This window comes from Sphaerodactylus townsendi, linkage group LG03 (assembly GCF_021028975.2).
Source record: "Sphaerodactylus townsendi isolate TG3544 linkage group LG03, MPM_Stown_v2.3, whole genome shotgun sequence".
Taxonomy (NCBI): Eukaryota; Metazoa; Chordata; class Lepidosauria; order Squamata; family Sphaerodactylidae; genus Sphaerodactylus; species Sphaerodactylus townsendi.
Genome location: NC_059427.1, coordinates 41995376 through 42019166, shown reverse-complemented (window position 1 = coordinate 42019166; position 23791 = coordinate 41995376). Strand labels below are relative to the sequence as shown.

Genomic DNA, 23791 nt, shown 5'->3' with positions numbered 1-23791 from the left:
ACTTCCTGCACCAGGTCCTGGGTCCCACATAGAATTAGATCTAGGATCACCTCTCCCCTGGTTGGTTCCACAACCATCTGCTCTAAGCCACAGTCATTTAACCTATGCATTTTAATATTGCTGAATTGTCTACTCAATAAAACCTGTTTACCATTTAAATGTATATGTATATTCTTGGAAAATTTTAGGTACTTTACTTCAATCTAAGTTTCAAATAGGTATTTGTTCAGCACCAAGTGAGAGTCACTGCTTGGACTAAGGAACTTTTTCCAACCAAGGTCTGCTGAAACTGTGACTCACAAAAGCTCATATGGAAGCAAATGTTTTTAGTCTTCAACGCGCCACTGCACTTTTGTTTTATTTAGAGGTCTGTGAAGATACATTATTTATTTAAAACAGTTGTGCATATATCACCTTTCTTCAGTTAAAAAAATAAGCCATGTAAATCAAAACACGGAAGGGAATTATTTCTCTTGAGTTGTATTTTATGAATCCATCCATGATCTTGTCTGTAGTTTTAGTTTAATCTGGATAACTGAGCAATCCATTAAGTTATGAGCTACTTTTACAAAGACTAATCGTAAACTAGCAACAGAGATCTCCCTTATGGTATGACACTCAAATGCTGGTAGTTCATGTGCTGTACCACCCTAACCAAAGTTACACCTTTCTAAGTCAATTGAAGGCAATGGGCTCAGATGGGTGCAACCCTGCTTAGGGTAAATTCAAGTGGGTAGCTGTGTTGGTCTGAAGCAGCAGAAAAAAAAATAAGTCCAGTGGCACCTTGAAGACCAACAGAGTTTTATTTATGGATGGTATAAGCTTTCACATATCTGAAGAAGTGTGCAGGCACACAAAAGCTTTGATCAAGAATAAAACTTTGCTGGTCTTAAAAGTGCTACTCTACACTGTAATGAACACCTGAGTCCAATTACGCTATCTGGATGTCTCTTTTGCTTCAGATGTGTATCAGTTGCTAGGCATAACTGAGTAAAACTCAAACTGGATTTGGGGCCAGATAAGAATTTCTAAGCATAAATTCTGCTCATACTTTATGCAAAATGGAGTTATCAGATTTTATGTATGTTTGAAAATAAGGGTTTTAATTTCTCTAGGGAGCTAACGTACAAAACTACTGATTGGCAGCTCATGGGGCCATTTTTTGCCCGTTCTATGACATAAGGACTAACAACATACATTTTACTGGTTGTGGTGGAAAGTGCTGTCAAGTTGCAGTCAGCTTATGGCAGCTCCGTAGGGTTTTCAAAGCAAGAGATGATGAACAGAGGTGGTTTGCCACTGTCTGCATCTGAGTGGCAAACTTGGGACTCCTGTGGCAGCATCCCATCCAAGTGTTAACCAGGGCTGACTCTAATTATCTTCAGAGATCTGATGAGATAAGCCTAGCCTGGGCCATCCAGGTCAGAGTAGGTTTAACTAAATGCTTTAAAAATTCCGATGCCTGGGTCTATACTTTTAAGTAAAATCATTCTGATATCCTGATAGTTGGATTCATTCAGATCAAGGATGCAGTTGCAAGCACATTTATGAGGGAGGGAGGAACCCAACAGGATTTACTTCCACATAAATATGCCTGAGATCAGCAGGCAACTAAACAAGTTGGCAACCCGGATTAAATTATGTAATGTATATACAAAAATAAAACTATTGGTTGTAAAATATGGTAAATACGTTTAAAACATTCGCTATATGCCCAAGCTCCAGTCAGTGATCAATTCCTTTGAGGAATGGTTGCAGGTTTGAGTTACCTTTATATTAGTGTTTTTTTTAAAATAGAACTTTCCAGTCCGTTCTATTTTATGAGTTCCAACAAACTTGCACAGCATGTTAATTTTTGTTAATTTGGTTAACTTGTTCATATCAATGCAATGAGGTCAAATTGCACCCGAGGCCAAGAAAACAGTGCCTTGGCACAACAAACACACTTGAAGAAGAAGAGTTTGGACTTATACCCCACTTTTCTTAGCCATAAGGAATCTCAAAACAACTTCCCTTCTCCCCATAACAGACACCTTGTGAGGTAGGTGGGGTTGAGAGAGTTCTGAGAGAACTGTGACTAAGGTCACCCAGCAGACCTCATATAAAGGAGTGGGTTCACCAGATTAGAGTCCTTTGCTCACGTGGTGGAGTGGGGAATCAAACCCAGTTCTCCAGATTAGAGTCCATTGCTCTGTAACCACTACACCATGTTGTTTCTCATGAAGTTGCCTACTACTGAATAAGAACTTTGGTCCATCTGGGTCAGTAAAGTATTATCTACTCAGACAGGTTGGGTAGCAGCTCATCAGAGACATAGCTAGAGGTTTTTCAAGTCACCTGCTGCCTGAGCCTTTTAACTAAAAAAGCCCTGAGCCCGGGGAGGGCAGTTTAAAAATGTGATAAATAAATAAACAAACAAACAAATAAAGCTTCCTGTGATTGAACCTGGAACCTTCTGCATGCAAAAGAGAGGCTCTTCTGCTGACCCCCCACCCCCGATTATTATCCTATCAAAAGCTGTTTAAGGTTTCAGGATCTTTTGGGAATTACACATGTTCAGTCGCAGATGCCTCCTGACATCTCTTGATAGTTAAAGGGTCTCACAGCGAGGGACTTATAGCGAGGATCGGCTGAGGAAATTTGAGATATAGCATCACATGGTTCAGAAAGGGGAATTTTGCAGCGCCGTCACGTATTCTCGCCTTAAATCCCGTGGCATCAGACACTGAAGTGAATTCTGAACAGCAAATTTATAATGAGTTGCAATGGTTATCAATATGCTGTGCAGAATCGCTCTAACTTCCCCACGAGTCCAAGTTCTTTGATCGATTGGCTAGACTAGAGCTAAGCGGAGCTCCCTAAAAACTGCAACCACAAAGCGGAAGGAAATACAACACAAGCGTGATTCGTAGCTAAAAAGGAAACAGGTTGCAAGGGGGGGGGGGGAGAGAGAGAGAGAGAGAACCAGATCGCCTTGGGAGAAAAGCGTGGGATGCATTTGTCTAGCCTTTTCTTGCAATTCTTGCTGCAGAAAACCGTTAGCTTGTTGGCAGAGCGCAAGGTCCCGCGAAACCAATAGATTCGTGCTGGAAAGCCCCTTGCCTTACACGAAGTCAGCTGACCGCTTCCCTGCCACGTGATTCTCCGCCAAGCATGGCTGCGCCCAGGCTGGGGCCGTCTTGTGTGGTTGTCACTTGTTGGGTCCTGTGGTTGGGATCGGTGACGTGTTTGCAGGACGATGCTGGTGTTGGGAAGACTGGAGGAGCTTGCGGCTGCAGCAGCAACCGGGCCAGGGGCGTGGAGGCGGAGCCAGCGCAGAAATATTCCCTGGAGAGTAGTGCTTCCCAGCAGTTAAAGCAGGATGTGGAGGCTGGGTGCTTGAAAAATGAAGGCAGCCAGGTAAGACAAAGGGGGTCGGCAGGTGATGGCTTGGAAGGGTAGAGGGTGCATGGGGATAGTGAGAGGGGGAAGAGACCAGTGTAGAAACTAAGTGTTCCTATTGAGTCTACGGATGTTTCTGTCAGTTTAGTTCATCCTTCAGGTACCGTCCACAGGCTGCCCTATCTAAGTGCAGATTCTGCCTCTGACTCCTGTGGTGTTGAGCTCCCAGCAGCTGTCACATTTCTGAGGGGACATGTTTTGTGTGTCTGTGTGTTTTAATGTAATTTTTAAAATTTTCTCAGCATTCAAAATAACCCTTTCACGCTACCATCACATCAATACCAAACAAAAATAGGAAATACAGAAAAGAAAAATAAACACATACAGACACAAGAGTTAAAACATAACTCATATAATAACTAGACTCAACCTGTTATAACTAACTAAACTACACATCATCAACACTGAATGATGACCTCCTGCTATCTCATTGGCTGATTCCGCATGGGCCAAAAACAGCAGTGTGAAAACGGTGTGAAAGCAGTATAAACCCTTTTACACCATTTCAAACCCTTTTACGCCATTTTCACACCGTTTTCACACTGCTGTTTTTGGCCCATGCGGAATCAGCCATTGTGAATTCTAATCCATTCTAGGTTCGTGCATATATTTAAAATGAAACCATTTATCAGTTACACACTTTATAATTTCTAATATTCTAATTCAACCTGGTGTTTTCTTTTAAATCTCAAATCCTGCAATTATTTCTCTACTGCCATGTTTTTAAATAGATGATCCGTAAAAGGTTTCAAGTTTTCTGCTGTGTGTATGTTAAGGACTGTCGAATTGCTTCCAGCCTAGTTGCTTTCAACCTATAGTAACCCTATCAGTAAATGATCTCCAGGGTGTCCTATCAGTAACAGCCTTGTTTCGGTCCTGACAACTGAGGGCTATGGCTTCCTTTACTGAGCTTTGGTTGGATTTTCCTTTATTCCTGCTGCCTTCAGCTTTCCTAGCATTGTTGTCTTTCTCAGCAATTCCAGTCATGTTTTTGCATTAGTACTATAATGTATTGGTCTCCCTGGCTTGCCATACCTAATTGTGTGGGAGTTTAGTCCTTCAAATAAAGTATGCTATGCTCCATGACTCTCTTTCCCTTTATGCTTTCTTTCTCTTTTTGCCAGCAGCTGGGGACTGGGTAGAGGTCAAATCCAGATGATTTTAAATGGATCCTCATGAATTCATATTTTTATACTGGAATTCAATGAAACCACCATGATACTGTACAGCATGTCTTAGTTTACCGGCAGACCTGCAAAAATCATCATCCAATGCTTCATGGCACCACAGTTGTGCAAAACGTGTTTGAAAAACACGGATCCTCATGATTTTTTGCACTAGGACGCCTCAAAATCACCATCTCATCATATATCATGTCTCTAGCCACAAAGCTCAACACAACAATCATGGATCCGATGCGTGGGAGACCACAGTGGTTCAAAAACATTGTTGCAAAGCATGGATTTCATGGATCCTCATGGTTTTTGCAAAATTGGGTCACCCTCATTTCAGCATCAGATCACATGTCTTTAACCACTGATCTGAACACAACAATCATAAATCTGATGCATTGTGGAGCCACAGTAGCACAAAAATGTGGTTGCAAAGTACAGAGGTCAAGCATCCGTTGCTTTGCAGCACTACCACAGTGCAAAAAAAAAATGTCAAGGGCAGCCCCATGTACAGCACATTACAGTAATCCAATTGGTAGGTTGCCTGAGCATATGACACTCTAAACAGGTCCCCATTGTCCAAAAATGGGCATAGCTGGTGAACCAGACAGAGCTGCTGGAAGGCCCTTGTGGCACCACTGCCACCAGAACCTCAAAGGACAATGATGTATCCAGGAGTACCCCTAGATCTCGCATCTGGTCCCTCTGAGGCAATACAACCCCATCCAAAACCAGATACTCCCTGATCTCACTGACTCAGCAGTCCAGAACACTGAGAACATCTGCCTCGTCTGAATCATTCTCAGTTTGTAAATTGCCTCTGAAGTCATTTTGTAACCAGCCCAAGGTTACCTAGCAGGCTTCATGTGGAGGAGTGGGGAATCAAATCTGGTTTACCAAATTAGAGTCCACCGCTCTTAACACTACATCATACTGGTTTAAAAAGTTCAATACCAGCACCGTGACTTGACCTGGAAGCAAACTGGGAGCCAGTGAAGACTGAACAAGAGAGGAGTGGTAGTCCCTGTGACCCATTCTAGTTAACATCTTGGCCACAGCATTTTATACCACTTGGAGCTGGAATATTTAGTAGTCCAAAGGCATTGTTGTACACTGTCAATGAACCTATGAACAGTTGAGTGTACTGGAGGCTTCACCACCACCACATATCTAATTAGGACATAACTGAGGACAGTACTGATTTTTATTAAGCAATTTAATTAGGAAATATATTTGACTTCTGTGTATTCTGTCTAAGCAATATGTTGGAAAACAAGGTTTCAGTCAGCAGTTTTCACTGGCTATCATACTGGATGTAGAAGAAGAGTTTGGATTTATACCCTACCTTTCTGACTGTGAGGAGACTCAAAGCAGCTTATAAACTCTTTTCCCTTCTTTTCCACACAACAGACACCTTGTGAGGTAGGTGGAGTGGAGAGAGTTCTGAGAGAACTGTGACTCCTAGCAGCCTTAATGTGTAAGAGTGGGGAAACAAATGCACTTCACCAGATAAGAGTCAGGTGCTCATGTGGAGGAGAGGAAATTAAACCCAGTTCTCCAGATCAGAGTCCACTGTTCTTAACCACTACCCCACTATGGATGTGAGAAACTTAAGTGCAAATCTCTACTCATGAATTTCATCAAGCAGGCTTAGCAAGTTGCTATCTTTCAATGCAAGCTACCTCAAAATGTGCTTGTAAGCATGAGTTAAAGATGAATTGCAAGCCACTTGGTACACAGGAAGTATTACAGAGGTACTGATAACTGTACCAATATTGTCAGGTGTTTTTAAGGCAAAGCAGTCCTATCGTGTGTTATGTACCCCTGTTAAACTCTTTATAGTTATACTGGGGTCCCAAATCTTTTTGAACCTTTGGGCTCTTTTGGAATGTTGAGAGGGACTAGTGGGCGCCACCATGAAAAAGCCATTTTGGGGAGCAGTTACAAAACATTGGGGGATTCTAAGCCAGGTAATCTCTGACAGGGCAGATATTACTGAGTGGGAATTTCCTGTAGATCCAGAGGTGATGCATATTGGGGTCTTCTGAAGCATTTCCTGGAGTAAAGCTGGGATTCCTGGCGCGGGGAGGTAACAAGTGCTTTGAGGAAGGTAACAAGTGGTTTCCAGGAAAGACCTCAGGGAGCACTGGGTTGCCCATGGCTGCTGGGATCACTAGGCTATCTGACCTCTTTAAAATGAGCTGGTTTCAGCAAAAGTCCCCCCCACTCCCCCCGCAAGCATTACAAAGATGGGAAGCTCTGGTCTTACCCCAGGAAAATATTAATTAGGTGGATCCCCCTAGACCCCACTGTTTGTCTGAGAGAAATAGCCTTTGTGAATATATCCCCCCCCCCAAATTCTCTGCATTGCTCACAACAGCTCAAATGAGTAGCACTGATTATTTTTTTAAATGTCCCCTTTCCTTGTTTGCCTCTTTAGGCACTGAAAGAAAAGTATGAGAATCCCAAGGTCCTTCTGAAGGGCAGGCCCTTGCCAACTGCGTAGGTTATAAACCTCAAGTTCTTTTGTGAAGGCTGATCTGTCAATTTGTGTGTTCGTGTCTGTCTCAGCGCTAGCTGGTAACATTTCTCATCCATTACCTAATCTTCTCTTTGGTAACCTTGGAACTTGGCTGGTGTAAAACTTCAATTTGTGCCAAGATTGCCTCTCCCAATTGCAATAAGTAAAATTTGGATCCCTGCCCTGTTATCATCATACATGTCATCCAAATCAGCCCTCTATCATCATCCACTTGAGAATGGTGCAAGAACTCTAGCATAAGAAGCATAAGTACTTATAAGTACATGTAAGTCAGGTGACCGGTGTAATGTAAACATCAGACATGACAGAAGAACTATGGAAGCCAACCATATGGAAACAGTGATTGTGATGCAAACATCCCAAACATAGAATTTGACCCTGGCCTTGGGTTACTGAATCTTAGCCTCCATGTCTGCGAAACTGGGTTAATAAAACTGTTCCTAGATTGCCCTCTGTGCACAAAAGGAATAAAACAACAACGTAAGCACATTGCGGAAATAGTCTAGTCTTTGTAATGTGCATTTGGTACGTTTTCTATGTCTTGGTGTGTAAGTGAGCTGTTTATCAGTGCACAGACGTCTGTGAACAGAGTTTCTACAATCTGACACTCTTGAATTGGGTGAATGTGACACAGAGGCTATATTCGTGTGGATTACTTCTTTTTAAATGTTGGACTGCTGGAAAAATAGATTTCTGTGCCGAGAATTGATTAGAATATATAAATGCACAAAGCTGCTTTATATCAAGTCACACCACTGGTTTCTGTAGGCCTGCACTGTTACATTTTTATCCATCACATTTTCCAAAAGGTTCAGGGGGACCTCCTCCCCCCATTTTTATCTTTGTAGCATTCTTGTGAAGTAGGCTGGGTTGGGAGACAGCAACTAGCCCAGAGTCTGCTAATTAACATATTGTTGAGTGTAATATTGAACTACCCAGTCCTAGCTCAACAGTCTATTACACTATACTTCCTGGAACTATGTATACTAAATGGTGGTGGCTGTCCACAACCTTCAGTTAGAAATTCTTGAAGCTAGTTAGACCTTCAACATTCAAAGCATGTGCTGTGTCACTATTGATCATTGATCAACTTATTGGAGTGTCCCTCAGGGTGAGGAATTAGGAAGGGAGAAGGTAGGAGTAATTGCCTAATGTGACTTGGTTGATGGTGGTGATACCAAATAAAGTTTTCATACAAGTACTCTTGTTGACTGACTACTGAAAATATGACTGTTTTTAGTTTTTCAGTCTTGTGGTAGTGGCTCAGCTATTAGAAAGCAAAAACAAAATGGAGCTTGATTACCATGTTAAACTGTAGGTTCTGTATTAAAATTGGGTCACAAGAAGAGAAAGCCCCATGTTTCCATTGATAATAACTAATGCTATAACCAGCCTTTATTTTAAAATGATCTGCTTCACTTGTGCACATAGAATGACTTGTGACAGGTTTTATTTGCGCATGTATATGTGGAAGTACACTGCTTAGTAAACTTTTGATTACTGCTACAGAACATTTTGATGGCAAGTGGCATAGTTTTAAAATGACCTGAATTACTGAGAGTTGTATTGGTAATTCTGTCATAATAGGTAACATTTCCTGTTATCAGCATAGAATTGTGTGCTGAGCATTATGTGCGCATCATAGCATTGTGTTCATAGAATGACTTGAGCCCCTTCCGCACATGCAGAATAATGGACTTTCAATCCACTTTCAGTGCACTTTGCAGCTGGATTTTACTGTGCGGAATAGCAAAGTCCACTTGCAAACAATTGTGAAATTGGATTGAAAGTGCATTATTCTGCCTGTGCGGAAAGGTCCTTGGTGATAGGTTTTATTTGTGCATGTACTTGTGGAAATATACGGCTTTGTTAACTTTGATTGCTGCTGCAGAATATTTTTTATGGCAAATGGCATAGTTTTAAAGTAACTGGAATTACGAAGAGTTTTATCGGTGACATTCCTATTATAGGTAATATTTCCTATTATCAGCTTTCTTTATGTTGTATATATCCTATAGGGAGACCCAAAGTGTGAGGTTAATCTCCTTGTCTCTCAGAAGTTTACAAGCATGCATCTGTCTGGCCACTGTTAGATCCAGAGTAGTAAACTGGTTGGGTTCTTGATCTGATTCAGCAAGGCTATCCTTATACATAGTTGCCTAAGGAATGGAATGTCTGATGACAAACCCCCAGCCGATGTGTGTGTAGGGCTCACAACATTCCCCCCTGCCCTCCTTTCCTCCCTCCTTCCTTGAGCCCAATTTATTTTAATTTAAAATGGGCTTTAGTGCTAGTCCTTAGATAATTGGCGTACAACAAATCTTGATTGCTGGAGTATTATACGTGTCATGTGTAACTAGTTGGGAAGGAATCAACCATACGCATTGCTGGATCTTGCGAACTTTCAAATATTTTAACGAATTATGATCTGCAGTCTTTCACTCCAATTTCCCTTCCTCTCATTTAAAAAAACCCATCAACATGAGCCTGGAAAATAAGACAGCGGCCAAGGCGTCTCTCTGATGTTTACAACAAATAATCGTAAGCATGTCTATTTTTAAGAAGAGTGAAAAAGTACACTCTTGTGACACCTGAAAGAGTAACAATATTTTATTCTGGCATAAAATCTGGAATCATTAGAATTTCAGGGTCTGTAATGACTCCTGGGGGAGAGGGTGGGGGCTTCCATTGACTGTGTATGGATAAGACTGTCTGCCTGTATCATTATAGGAGGCTGCTATTTGCTCAGCCATGTAAGGGCTCTGCTTTTCCTTAATGTTTGAAGGGCTCCTATGTTTTCCAGAGATAACTGAGAAGTGGGTCATTAATCTTGAGATTGCCAAGGCAACTTTTGAATAGTTTTTCATGGTTATAATGACTCAGCAAGAAAGTGAAAGATGGTCAGTTTCATAGTACGTATCTCTGCCAGTTTATGTTTTATTTAGATCAAAAGAAATTCTGGCACTCAGATGGTACTTGCAGGAAAGATTTCAAGCAGTGAGCAAGAGAACACACAAATCCCAGCTGGCTGGCAATCATCACCATCCAATTTAGACACCTGGTGAGTTTGAATGATGCAGGAGGCGTTGCTAACCTTAACTCCACTCAGGCTTAGAGCACAAAATCAGGTTGAAAACACTTCTGTAGGCACTGGCAGGCCAGTTGTTTCAAGGGGCTTTACCCAGGACTGTTCTTCCAAGCCTCCTTTGTCAACATGCATAAGATCTGATGTAAAATAATTGCTTGCGGATGGGAAGTCAACTGCTACACAGAAAAAGGGCCACAAATTGAGTTGTTCGTCTTGTATGTTTGTGATAGGAAAGGATTTATTTGTTGAATTTCTGCTTCTCACGTGGCTTTTTAAAGGTGTAGGAGCCTTTCCTGTAAGACACAGTCTTGTAGCAGACTAGGCAGCCCCAACTTCGAACTAGGTACCCAAACTTCTCCCTAGTCTCAAATCTCAGACATCATTTATTTAGAATACATGTCCAACTTATCATGGATGGAGCTTCCAATTATGAACCCTTCATAAACATTATGAATGGATAGCAACAACAGTGGTCCCGGTGAGGCTATGTCAGGGGTAGGGAACCTGCGGCTCTCCAGATGTTCAGGAACTACAATTCCCATCAGCCTCTGTCAGCATGGCCAATTGGCCATGCTGGTAGAGAGCTTCGGTGTAGTTTCATGAACATCCTGGAGGCTTTGCAGGACTAGACTATAATCATTCAGTTACCAGGAACCTCCAAATCATTCTGGAGGGAACAATTTAGAACATGAATTTTGTCGTCAGAGGTCAGCAGACACTGCTGTCCACACAAAATAAGATAATATGTTGTACCTTTCCACTGAATTTGATTTTTCACTGTAAAACATTGGCTAAAAAGCGTGGCATGAATAGAATACCCTTTTTGCTTGTTTGTTCTTGAGGTAGAAGCAGGGCTCCTTCCCAGATGAAAAAAGTGTGGGGCAGTTTCTTGATTCGCCGGTGCAGAGGGACTGCACTTCAGAACTATCATCTTGTTGAAGAAGAATTGGCCGCTATGTGTGGCGGGGGCAGAGGGACCGTGAGTCTAACTTTGCATGTATCAGCATGGCATTAAAGTGGCAAGAGCAATTCGAGGGGTGGGCGGGACGTTGCATTCGCCACTCCTCCACCTGAGTGGCAGAGGCTCCATCTGGTGAATTAGAGTGTGTTTCACCGACTCCACTACATTCTACTGGGTGAGCCCCCCCGGGCTGGTCACATTGAGTTCTTTGGAACGCTCTCAGCCCCACCCACCTCACAATTTTTATTTATTTATTTATTAAACTTTTATACCGCCCCATCCCTCCCTAGGGGCTCACAGGCAGTGTACAGCATAAAACATGGTAAAACAAGTCACTAAAAATCTTTAAAACAAGCGGTAACAAACATTAATAGTAATCCATAGAAGTGCTTTTAAAGCTGTAAAACAGCAAAACCATATTACATAATAAAAGTCAGACCCTAATCTCTAAATTTAAAACCTAAGCCTCATGAGGGATGGCAGGACCCCCTCAATGTAGGGGGGACCCTGATGTAATCTCGCCCTAAGGGTAAGTCTGTTGTCTAAAGCGGAGAGAGGAAGGAAAGAAGCATGTAAACCACCTTAAGTGCCACTTAGAGCAGGGGGGAGTAGGGAACATAGGACTCTCCAGATAAATTCAGGAACTGCAATTCCCATCCCAGTCTCTGTCAGCATGGCCAATTGGCCATGCCTGGTAAGAAAATAGAGGAATTAAGCAGTTCCTGAACATCTGGAGAGCCGCAGGTTCCCTACCCCTGCCTTAGAGGAAAGAAAGGTGGGGTATAAATCCAAACTCTTCTTCTTCTCTGGCACTCTGACACTTCCCTTCTAACTTTCCTCAGTAGGCCAAAAGCTTTGGGTATCTTCTGTCTACTGTTAATCTTAAATCTAAACTGTGAATTACCATTTGGATATCTTCTGTTGTCCTAATGGAGCCTTTTTTTTTTTTTTTTTGCAAAGCATGTCCTTTTTGGTGCTTAAGAAAATACAGGCATACAGCCCTGGCATATTGTGGGTGGGTGTACTGCAAAGCAGCCTTTGACAAGCATCCGTGTATATATACTCATTGGATTACTTGGTCGCAGATGGTGAACGCAGCAGCGTTACGGTTTTTACAAGCACTGCAAAAACCTGACCACACAGAGATGCGCTTGGCACAGGAAGAAGCGGTCTTCTACAGCAGCTTGGCATGATCCTGATGCAAAAACTGAACCCAGTGCTGCCTTCGTTACTGCTGTACTTTGAGACTGATGCAAACTTTCTCAGTCTTCTCCAGCAGTGGACTGAAACATGAGAGTTTGTGGTGTTCTAACAAATTTCAATATATGAAGAAGATGATGCTTCAGAACATACTACCTTGGTCTCAGTTTTACTTGTCTCTTAGCTATTGCTAAAGGACTCTCAGTGTAAACATAAAAACAAGCCTCACAAAAACATAAACCACTGCACCATTTTCAGTACATAATCCAGAGGTGGGATCCAGCAGGTTCTCACAGGTTCCCGAGAGTAGGTTACTAATTATTTGTGTGTGCCGAGGGGGGGGGGGGGGTTACTAATTGGTGATTTTGCCACATGATTTTTGGCTTAGTTATGCCCCTCCTCTCAGCAGTAGCGCGCAAAACTTGAAGCAGTCTAGCAGGAGGTGCACCGGCGTGCGTGGCAGCCTAAGCCTCGTGCATTAAGTTTCCGCCTAAGGACTCACACAGCACAGTGAAACAAATTCGCCTTGCGCACAGCTTGCGATCAGGAATGCCCCACCTCGCAGGCGCCATGCGGCATACCCCGTTGTGTCCCGCCCAGCCCCATTGGCACTATGCCACAGTTTGAATCCCACCACCATGGGAACCTGTTACTAAAATTTTTGGATCCCACCACTGACATGACCCACAGACATGGTGTTTCCCTCAGAAATATAATTACCACCATTAAACCAAGGTAATAATAATTGTCCTCTCAAAGAGCCATGAAGATGACCCTGCCTTACCGCTCCAAGCAATGTAAGTGGGGCTTAATTTTTTTGTGGACTGGTTTAATTTAGAATTGTAAGTGGCCTTCAGCCACAAGTGAAAAAGTAAATAATTAATAAGCTACTAACTGCTGGGGCTGCACAAGGAAAGCCCTGCTGTGTGCCAGGAGGGCCAGATAGGAATGAAGGAAAACCAACAGCCAAGAACCATGGGCCGGTGCCCTTTTCACTTGGTAATAAAGGGCTGTTAACAACCAGCATTCCCATTGAATGGAGAGATGGCCAGGCGAGGCGTAGCATAGTCAAGCAAAGATGTTGTATACACACTGAAGACAGAACTAGTCTATGAGCAAGCATTTGAGATCAATTGATGCTTCCACCTTGGATTTCCTGTCCTCTGGATCAGCTTGGGGACAATTAACCTTGTTCAGATTTTCAACTGCAACACAACCATAATGATAACTACCCATATGACAGTTGCCCTTCTAGGTAACTCTTCATTCCGGAAATAAAACCTAAGTGTGATAGTGAAGTGGAGATATCTGTGTTTATAGGTCACCTCATTATTGCCCTGAGGGTGAGCTTTCTAGTGACTTTTGCCTGCTGGAAACAGTGTTAGTCAGTATTTAAGAGAAAAGTAAAGTTAGTCCATGTGTAAGGACCAGGTCATTATAGACCCAGAGGGTAACGACTATCACTACATTTACTAGGCAGACTGTTTATGGTGTGGTTTGCCATGGACTTTCCCAGTCATCTACAGTTACCCCCAACAAACTGGGTACTCATTTTATCAATCTCGGTAGGATGGAAGACTAGTTACCTAAAACCATCTCGAGCTGGTTACCTAAAACCGTGAACCAAGACTGAAGACTTCCTGTTGGTTTAGGCAATCTTTGATATCACCATAGTTTTCTATACCCTTTTCAACAAAAAGAACTAAATAGAATTGTAACTTCATCTGCTACATAGCCGGATGAGTCTTTGTTTTAGAAGTGCTCCGGCTTGGGTGTTGGTGCTGAACACTCGGTTGTTAGAGGCATTCTAAAGAGAGCCCGTGATTGGCCGAATCTTGAACTCCTGGATTAACTTTGATAGTATAGGGTGCCATCAATCCCATGTGTAGAATTAATCCGGTCTGCTTCTTGTCCACATGCTGGAGTAAGCCAGAGTTGAGTTCATCAGAACAAAACTGAGGGGGGTTTTCCCATGATGTCTGAATGCAACCTTAGATTTTAAAAAAAGGATCCATGGCCTGATCCACCAAGGCAGTGTTTTGGATTTGGAAGCTCGACTGTGTGGCATGGAACATTAATTTTGCTGAGTAAAGTTGTTTTCTTGAGCTAATCCTCCAGAGAATGCTAATAAGCTGCTCTCTTTGTTCTTGCTTTCTATATTTCACACAAAAGAATCAGGCACTAGTTCATACATTTGAGAAATGCCAAAATTCTTGTTCTTAGTGGAGGGGAGGGCCTGCCATCTTATGACAAGAGTGAATGGGGCGTACTGTACAGTGCATTATGTCGCAGAAGCTGGCAGCCCCCTCACCACTTTGAAGGATTTAGATGTTTGTCGTATGAACCTGCTTTAATTCCCTTATCAGCATCTCTCCCCTGCTTTGTAGTTTCTTATAATTTTTGATACTATCCCTAGTAGTTATACTGAGTCAATTGGAGGAGAACAGCTGAGAAGGTTATGTAGTTTCATAGAATTGGACTGTTAGTTTCTCTACTCTGTAAATTGACCACTTCCAGTTCTTTGCACCAAATGCCTTTCAGTCTTTTCCTGAACCACAGGTTGATTCCCCACGGTCAATTAATCGCGTGATACTCACGCGAAATATCCAGGTTTCAGCAAGAACTCCCCACTGCTTGAGCAACAAACAGGGATTCATCCCGTTTCTGGAGCTCGTTCTCCCCCTTATCCCGTGTCCCGGCAGAACCTGCTTGCAAGTACAACTTTTTCCCGCTGCTGCATAACGATCCAGTTTCATAGGGAGGAATGGGGGTCCAATCTGTGTTTGAAATTCCCACTGTGGAGCGTGATGCAAGTCTAGCAACCAATCAGCTCTCGGTGGACGCTGAGCGATGCGCGCGCAGCCTCTTCCAGGTTTCAATTTCACCATTGGTCTCGGCGTTAGCATAACGAAAAACCGCTTAAACGATTAACCATTCACCCTTCCAAACAAGCGAAAACCTGCTTAGCGCCTAAACACTTAAACGTTCATCCTTGCAAACGAGTGAACCTCAGGTTAGCAAGTAGGAAAATTTAATGCCCTGAGATTCAGCCCCAACATGGCACGCCAGCCAATCAGGAGAGACCCGCAAAGGAGATTGCATGGTAGTGGGAATTGCTACATTTCTGGCATCCAAGATAGGCCTACATGTCTTCACTGCGGTGGGAAGGTTGAAACCTTGATTAAAAGGTGCAGTTTCTTTACAAACTTGGTTTGATCTAGATAGAATTTCCCCGTGGGGAATCGACCACACTTTCATTTCCTTATTGCGCTGTTGTCACTTGACTCTTCTTCATCCAATCCTGTCAGCTGATTTTCAGGCAACATCTGGTGCAAAATAGTGTTGGTCATCATCTGTGGCCTGTTTGTTGAAAAGAGGTTTGCTTTGCAACATGTGATCACAATGTGCAGATGACAGCTTTGCTGGACGCAGTCTTGAAAAGCAGCATCAATTACTTAACTCCTCACAAGGTGGAAGGGCAATTTCATCTGGAAATGCTTGCAATGGTTTCCTTCAACTTGCAGATGGTCTTGATTCCAGCTGGAGTATTTACAATGGGAACGGATGAGCCAGCTATACAACAAGATGGAGAATGGCCTGCAAGGAGAGTTCACATCAGCAGTTTCTACATGGATCGCTATGAAGTCAGTAATGCTGAGTTTGAGAAGTTTGTGAATGCTACCAGCTATTTCACAGAGGTAAGGGATGATCATTTCTTTTTACAGTGACTGTCCTTTGGCCAAATAGAAACTGATGCTCACGCTCAGAAGGAAAGGAAAATTCATAAATTTGCTGAATAAAGATAATGGAAAGATCCAGTCTTTTTCAGACCCCTTTAAATTACTTGAAATGGTGAAAAGGGCACTGGTTTCCCCAAAGAAATTTGCTCTAGCTTTTAGGTAACCAGTTCTAGAATGTCTAAGCTCAACACCAAGACCTATGATTTGAACCAAAGAGGTAATGTGTGTAATGTTGTGCCTTGGTTGGCCACGTGAGGCAAAGTGAGGTGCTAAGTGAATCTATTCTACATCCCCCTTCACACTTCTGCTACCTTCTGAGATGTAAAGAGGCACAACTGGTGTGTTCTCTGTAGCCATGAAGGAAGAACGGAGGTTCTCAGGATGCTGAATTCAGAGTCTGACAGATACCTGACTGTGTCCTTTTGTTTTGTTGAATGTAGATTCTGACCAGTAGCCTTAATAGGATGGGAAAGACCTTGTTTCTGGTAACCCACCTATCTTATCTCTGAAGATGGAGGCATGCTGAAAAAGGCCTTTGGAGAGGATTTTAATTGCTGAGCAGGTTCCTATGGGTGTATGCAGTCTTTTAAATACTCCGATCTTGGACTGTTTGGGTCTGCACATGCCAATTGAGCCTGGCCAAAAGCTCAGAAGGCAGAGAGAGGCTGAACTGAATGGTTTTATGGATTTTTATTGCTTGTTGTTCCCATCCCAGGGTGTTACGCAAGCAACCTATTCGTTACTATACAGTACCTGAAGCTGCCTTATGCTGGAGTAGGACCAGATTGTAAAGTACTGGATGCTGCTTGCCAGAATGCTCACCAGCATCCCCGTGATTCCCATACCATTTTGAGAAAAGTAGAATTCTGGGCAATCTGATATTTCCAGTGAATGAGAAATACTTCTGCTGAGAAATTTTTCTCTCTTTCTCACAATACTAAAACCAGGGGGCATTCATTGAAAATGCTGGGGAGAAGAATTAGGACTAATAAAAGGAAAGATTTATTTACGCAACGGTGATTGGTGTTTGGAATATGCTGCCACAGGAGGTGGTGATGGCCATTAACCTGGATGGCTTTAAAAGGGGCTTGGACAGATTTATGGAGAAGTAGATTTATGGCTACCAATCTTGATCCTCCTTGATCTGAGATTGCAAATGCCTTAGCGGACCAGGCACTCGGGAGCAGCAGCAGCAGAAGGTCATTGCTTTCACATCCAGCATGTGAGCTCCCAAAGGTTCTGGTGGGCCACTGCGAGTAGCAGAGTGCTGGACTAGATGGACTCTGGTCTGATCCAGCAGGCTCATTCTTATGTTCTTATGTGAGAAATATTTACAGAGGTTCTTGCTGCTGCTCTCTGTGCTTCTAATAAGAGTCTGCACTTCATCCTATTGACTTATTTGGGAATGATGATCTCCTTAAGCAAAGGGGTCTTCTGTATTCTCCATATGCTCATAGCAAATATAGCCGTTTCCTGACTCTAAATTGCTATTAAAACTGAAGCCCATTAATTAATTCTCTAATTCGATGCTTTCTTTGGGTAATTTGGGAATGAAAACATTTGCACAGGAAACTTGAAAACCTGACTCTGTGTTGTCTCTCTTCTCCTCCCTCCCAGGCAGAAAGATTTGGCGATTCCTTTGTATTTGAAGGCATGTTGAGTGAACAAGTGAAGAGTGAAATTCAGCAGAGGGTGAGTCGTGTGCTTTTCAGCTAGTGTGTTGGGCCTGATAATTTGAGGTTATACACCTTTTTTATTGGTAGTAATAATACTGCCTGCCACAGTACTGTCATCAAAGAACAGAGGGACCTGCAAAAATGTGTCGGATTTAGGTGTGGAAGCAGTACAATAACTAACTTGCAGGATTGGGTTAGTGCTGTGAATTAGGGCATGATGCCCCTTCCTGAGTGGAATGGGGTGAGGGTGGGTGGGAATGTATAAGCTGAAAGTGAACACTGAGTGTCCACTTAGGTTCTTTTTCTCCCTTTTGGGGACCATAAAATGACTCACCTGCATCGGAGGAGCTATTAGGAGTACGTTCTTCCTTATAAGCAACCAACTGTGGCTTTCTGCCTTCATAAGCTGTGATACTGCTCAGTTGACAGACATGCCCAAGGTGCCTTCTGACAGCCTGTGACATGCATGCATTAGAACATGGATGCTTGGGACCAGGGGTTTTCATGATTTACAATGGCATATTTGTATTAAAAAAACAAACAGCAGTCTATGAACTATGGTTTTGATCCCACAAACTGTCTATGGAAGTGGCTCAGGGAGCTAAGACTCTCCCTTTTGGCCTTCTTTGTGCCTTTCCCAAGCTGCTTCTGACAGTTGGAGAGCCCTTGAGAACATAGCGGGGTGGTGTAGGAGGGAGGAAGGCAATTGGCAGAAATGACTTCCCACCCTTTTTTCCCTCTGCTGCCAGGACAAGGGAGTGAATGGGGGATTCTTCCTCTTCTTCCTTGCTGGCACTCCCTGTGCTACATCCCACTTGAGATCTGAGAGTCCCTACACATTCTGGACAAATGTCTATGGGGGGCGGGTGATGGCGGTGGCTGAGGCTCCTACTCAAAGATCCATTCTGTTAACTGTTTGGAATATGAAACTTTCCATAACTTCTAAAACTGTAACATGAGGACAAAAGTAGGCTAAACAATAACAGCTTTTGGAACATATATAAAACCTACCCCGCTTGCGTAGCAAAGATACTGGCCAAAGTGTTGCTTCCCATGGTTTTGGAAGGATCTGCGTGCTAAATTCCACTGTCTTAATTCTGCTGAGAAAATATCTTGGGTAGGTATAAAAGAACCCAGCTGGATGTTCTATTTTTTGTTTTTGGAGCCTCAGCTAGGATATTCATGTGATAGTGTAATTCTGAGGCAGCAAAACCATCCGGCCCATGTTCCATGTTTAACAATTTTTTATTTACCATGGTTTGCACCAAGCTAGTATGGTCTAGCCCAGGGGTAGGGAACCTGCGGCTCTCCAGATGTTCAGGAACTACAATTCCCATCAGCCCCTACCAGCATGGCCAATTGGCCATGCTGACAGAGGCTGATGGGAATTGTAGTTCCTGAACATCTGGAGAGCCGCAGGTTCCCTACCCCTGGTCTAGCCAGTTAAGAGTAGTGAACTCTAATCTGGGTTTGATTTACCACTCCTCTGCATGAAATCTGCTAATCACAGTTCTTCAGAACTCTCTCAGCCCCACCTACCTCACAAGGTGTCTGATGTGGGGAGGGGAAGGGAAGGATTTCCAAACTGCTTTGAGATGCCTTACAGGTGAGAAAAGTGGGCTATAAATCCAAATTCTTCCTCCTCTTTCTTCTATTTCTCCTCCTCCTCTTCTTCCTCATTTGCCTCCTCTTCTTCTTTCTCCCTCCCAATAAAGTTGTCCCTGGGACTTTCACTTCAATATTAGCAATGCTGTTTGCTGATCTGCTCTGAAGTCCAGAGTCCTGTTTAGCACAGTTACCTGGTTCATGGGAGCTAGAGGTGCTTCAGTGTCTCAGTTCCATTGTGACCACAAAGCAACCAAAGTTATCAAGAGAAGTTGACCAGACAGAAAGTCTTGAGGGTGAAGAACACCCCCTGTCTCACTGATGAACCCTTTTGCACATTGATATCCAATTGTCAATCTCTCAGAAATGTTTTTATTGCCAGAAGTATGCCTTTGCCAATGTGGTTCCCAAATACAATTGGAAAGATTTGTGCCAGCCGTTCTTCCAAGAGCCCTTCTCTGTGCATTTCACTAGAGTTCCCACTTAGGTTCAGTTTATCCATCCCATTTTGGTCATGGAACAAGGACTTTCCAACAGTTCTGTTGCATAGCTAGCATTATTTTTTTTCCGTTTTAAAACATAAACTTTATTTTCATATTATTACAGTACATTAAAACAAAACTTTATGAAGTCCATGTACACAAGTCATTAGTAATTACACAGCAAAATAGAAAATAAAAAGAAAGAAAAAAGTATACAAACAATGCAGAATAGAAATCCTTGTTGCTAAACCTAAAACATGACTTCTAATAATCAGATGCTCTAGTTAAGAGATTGAACTTGACTCGATCCTACTAAAAAATAGTACCTCTTTTCTTCAAGTCTTAATTGGTTAATCATTACACCATTTACATAAGTAAATTCTAAACTAATTTCCTCAATATGGTTAATCTGAAAATAACTAGCAGGTTGTTCTTCAGATATTGAACAGGAACTTCAAAGATCCTGGTCAGTCGTGGAGCAGCACAGGCCAAAGTTTTACTTCTGTGTGTGTCAAGTGTTGCTTATGACACAGTGTTGCTTATGACGCATGAGATTTCTTCTGGTTTTGTATCTCTATGTCAGTGTCTTCATCCTTTTAATATGCACTGGAATGCCCATCCAGATGCACTTAATTGGGGTGAAACATCTGACTGGTATGCCTGTACTGTGACTTGAGTACCGGTCTGTGGTGCTATTGCCATGACCATGTGATACCATGGCATTAAAAGAACAAGATCTTTTTTTCCCCCTGGGTCATAGTCTGAAGATAGAAATTAGACCTGTGTATCAAAAATGAATGCGACTGTGATATGGCTTACACTGTGATGACTAACAGTGCAGTCCTAACCAGAGTTGGTTGAAATTCATGGGCTAAAAATGGTGTAACTCCGCCCAGAATTGCAGTGTTATAAGCTTATGACCACCCTGGGGAATATGTACTCATTGTCTTATTAAGGGATGGGAAAATGGTATTTTGCAATCCTGCGCCGATATCCTGCCTCTCTGTTCTGCGAACTGCAGGGCACTGTTTTTCAGGTAAGTAACACAATGGGCTAAGAGGAGAAACAGCACATTAGTTTTTCCTTAAACACTGGTAGGGAGCCACTTGTGGGCTTTCAGTCTCATTTGTGCAGATTGTCGGTAGGGGGAGGGAAAGGCACAAGGTGACTTAACGCTTTCACATCTAATCAGTTTAACTTTCACATAAGTAATTCATCTTGCCATGTTCCCACTGTGATCCCAAAGGAAACTGTTATTCATTGGAGCAATAATAGCACACGTTGGCGCGCTCTGCATGCGGGCTGAGAGGCACAATGAAACCCGACGGGCTTTATTCCTCCCTTCTTGCCGGAGAAAGCTAGTGCGGCGAATGAAAGCAGAGGGAGGGAGCTTAGTGAGTCTGTTTAAGCCACAGTTTAAAAAACGGATGGGCACTTAAATCCGACCAGATGCACACTTCTCCCGCCTCCTTCTGGGAAAATGATTGGTGCTTTTGTGCCGACAAATTATGGGAGGGCGGGCAGGAAAGCTTACCTATTTTTACATTCAGTCGGAAGGGGGAAAATGACCATCTAGTGTAGAGGGGGAGGAAGAACAATGGATTCTGCGATAGACTGAATGGCAGACTCTGACTTTGGGTTTGCCCTGGCAGAAGTTCTGCCAGCTAAACAGCAAACCTGGCTGTCTTGCTCCAAGGATGGTTGGCGTCTGGTGTTGAGGGTACAGAGACCAGAACCGGTGCTCCAGGTTACTTTTTGGATGTTGCGGGAATCAGCAGCACCAAGGAGAGACTACTGAGGCTAGGTGAGGTGCCAGTCAAAAGGAATGGGTGAGTGTCCCGGTAGCGAGAGGTTAGGAAAGAGCAAAACACAAGATGCTGGGGAGTGAATCCTCACTGCCCATCTGCAACCCTTCTGACTAACTAGGAGATTAAGGGACAGAATTTCTAGCCTTCTGGATATTAGAATTGGAAGGGATTTCAGGGTCATCTAGTTCAAACCACTGCACAGTGCAGGAAATTCACAACTAACTCCCTCCTCCCCCGTATCCTCATCGCCCCTGTTTAATGCCCAGAAGACAACAAACAAACAAACAAACACCCAATCCTCCAGGATCCCTGGCCAATCTGGCCTGGAAGAAAATTGCTTCCTGACCCAAATGGGTGATTGGCATTAAGAGAAAAGCCACGAGAGAAAAGCACTGACACAGCTCTTCCTGCCTTCCCTCTCATAATCTGCCTAAGTTCACAGAATCAGCCTTGCTGTAAGATGGCCAGCTAGCCTCTGCTTAAAGACCTCCAAAGAAGGAGAGCCCACCACCTCCTGAGGAAGCCTGTTCCATCAAGGAATCACTCTGTCAGAAGGTTATTCCTAATATTTAGCTGAAAACTCTTGTGATTTAACTTCAACCCATTGGTTCTGCTCTGATCTTCTGGGTCCAAAATGTAAAACAAGATCTTCTGGCCACGCAAGGCCCAGCATGGTCAAAAAGATGACCTTGAGGAATGACCAAGGGTACAAACTAGAATGAATCACCTCACTTTGTTCCGGGCAGCCTACAGTTTGCCTGATTCAAGTGTGTTGCTGAGGCATGCGACCATGCACTATTGCACCCAATATGTGCCCACAGAAGCAGGCACTCACCCTACCCAGGGTTCCTTGCACTAATGAGATGGAATACGAGTGCACAACTCCCTGTTGGGCTTGGCCTTGAAACCCCAACAATCTCGCTTGCATCTGTGTCCATCTTATTCCCTCATCTCTTTCTCTGAAACAGCAAGTCATCATGACATAGAGTTCCCAGAAAGGGGCCTTCTGTGAATTTTACTAGGCCCAAAAGCCTGAACCAAAGATTTAAAAAGCCAAGGAAATGCTAAGCAAAGGCAGGTTCTTGACAGTAAGGGTCAGAGTTGAAGTTGATGGATCTCTCTTGTTCCTTCAGTAGAGACCAGAGACACCTGACTGAGCTTCTTGTGACTGGGTGGATTTTTTTTCTGTTTCTCAAAAATCTTGACTGGGCACTGATGAGCAAAGCAGGCCAGCCTGTTTTTTCTTGTGTTCCGAAAACCATTCTTGTGTTGCCCATAAGTGGTTCCCAGTTGCGTGAAGGAGCCAGTATGGCATATTGTACTTTGTAGCCTTGCAATTTGCAGCATTTTCCTGAACCTGGAAAATGACTATCTTAATCATCCTCTCACATTATTTAGCCTGAGGCAATGAATTTGCTTCGGAAAGTTACTTCCTTTCTCAGTCTCTAGGGCAGGAAATGAGACTTATGAAATAGATGCTCTATTGAACCCAGGTCAGTGATCAACGTGAAAGGGGAAAGTATTATGTTATCTAAAGCATCCTATATTGTACTGACTGGAAACGGGGGCATTCTGATATTTGTCTTGATGTAGCAATCCACTTGCTAGCAAGGAAGCAAGGAAGAACTGCCTTTTGTTCAGAATGGCGTTCAGGTAGAGATGCTGGCGTTCAGGTAGAGATGCTCCAACCAAATCCTTGACATGCCTGAAAACAAACTCATAATGCAGAACATTGAGTTCGGTGGTGAGGATTCAGAGCATCCAGAGCGGAACACAGCATGTTTTCCAAAAATATTCCACTTAACAATATGTGCCCCTATTTGCTCTTCAAATCTCAGTTTAAGTGGCGGAGTGCCATTTTTTGTCCTTTTTTAAAAAAGCTGGTTTTCTTTTGTGACGTGGTTCTTGGCCCTGCTTAGAGGCACTGTCCCTGATATTGGTATAGGTCTAGGAGGTAAGTGGGAACTGGCTTGCAGCCCACGCTGGTGTCTGCTCTGCTGCTTCCTCTCAGAGATTTCCCCTATTTGGTTGGAGTAATATCGAGAGGATCGTCTTTGCCTTGTTTTTCCAATATGT

The 23791-nt window shown here is 43.1% G+C and overlaps 1 protein-coding gene across 1 annotated transcript in view; it reads left to right on the top strand.

Annotated features, from left to right (window-relative positions):
* Positions 1-3156: 3156 nt before the first annotated feature.
* SUMF1 (sulfatase modifying factor 1) overlaps positions 3157-23791 on the top strand; it is a 79783-nt gene continuing 59148 nt past the window's right edge. Inside the window, exons 1-3 of the mRNA XM_048488489.1 lie at positions 3157-3399; positions 15929-16102; positions 17762-17836. Coding sequence (XP_048344446.1) covers positions 15929-16102; positions 17762-17836 — 249 coding nt within the window. The 5' untranslated portion in view covers positions 3157-3399. The remainder of the gene's footprint in view (positions 3400-15928; positions 16103-17761; positions 17837-23791) is intronic.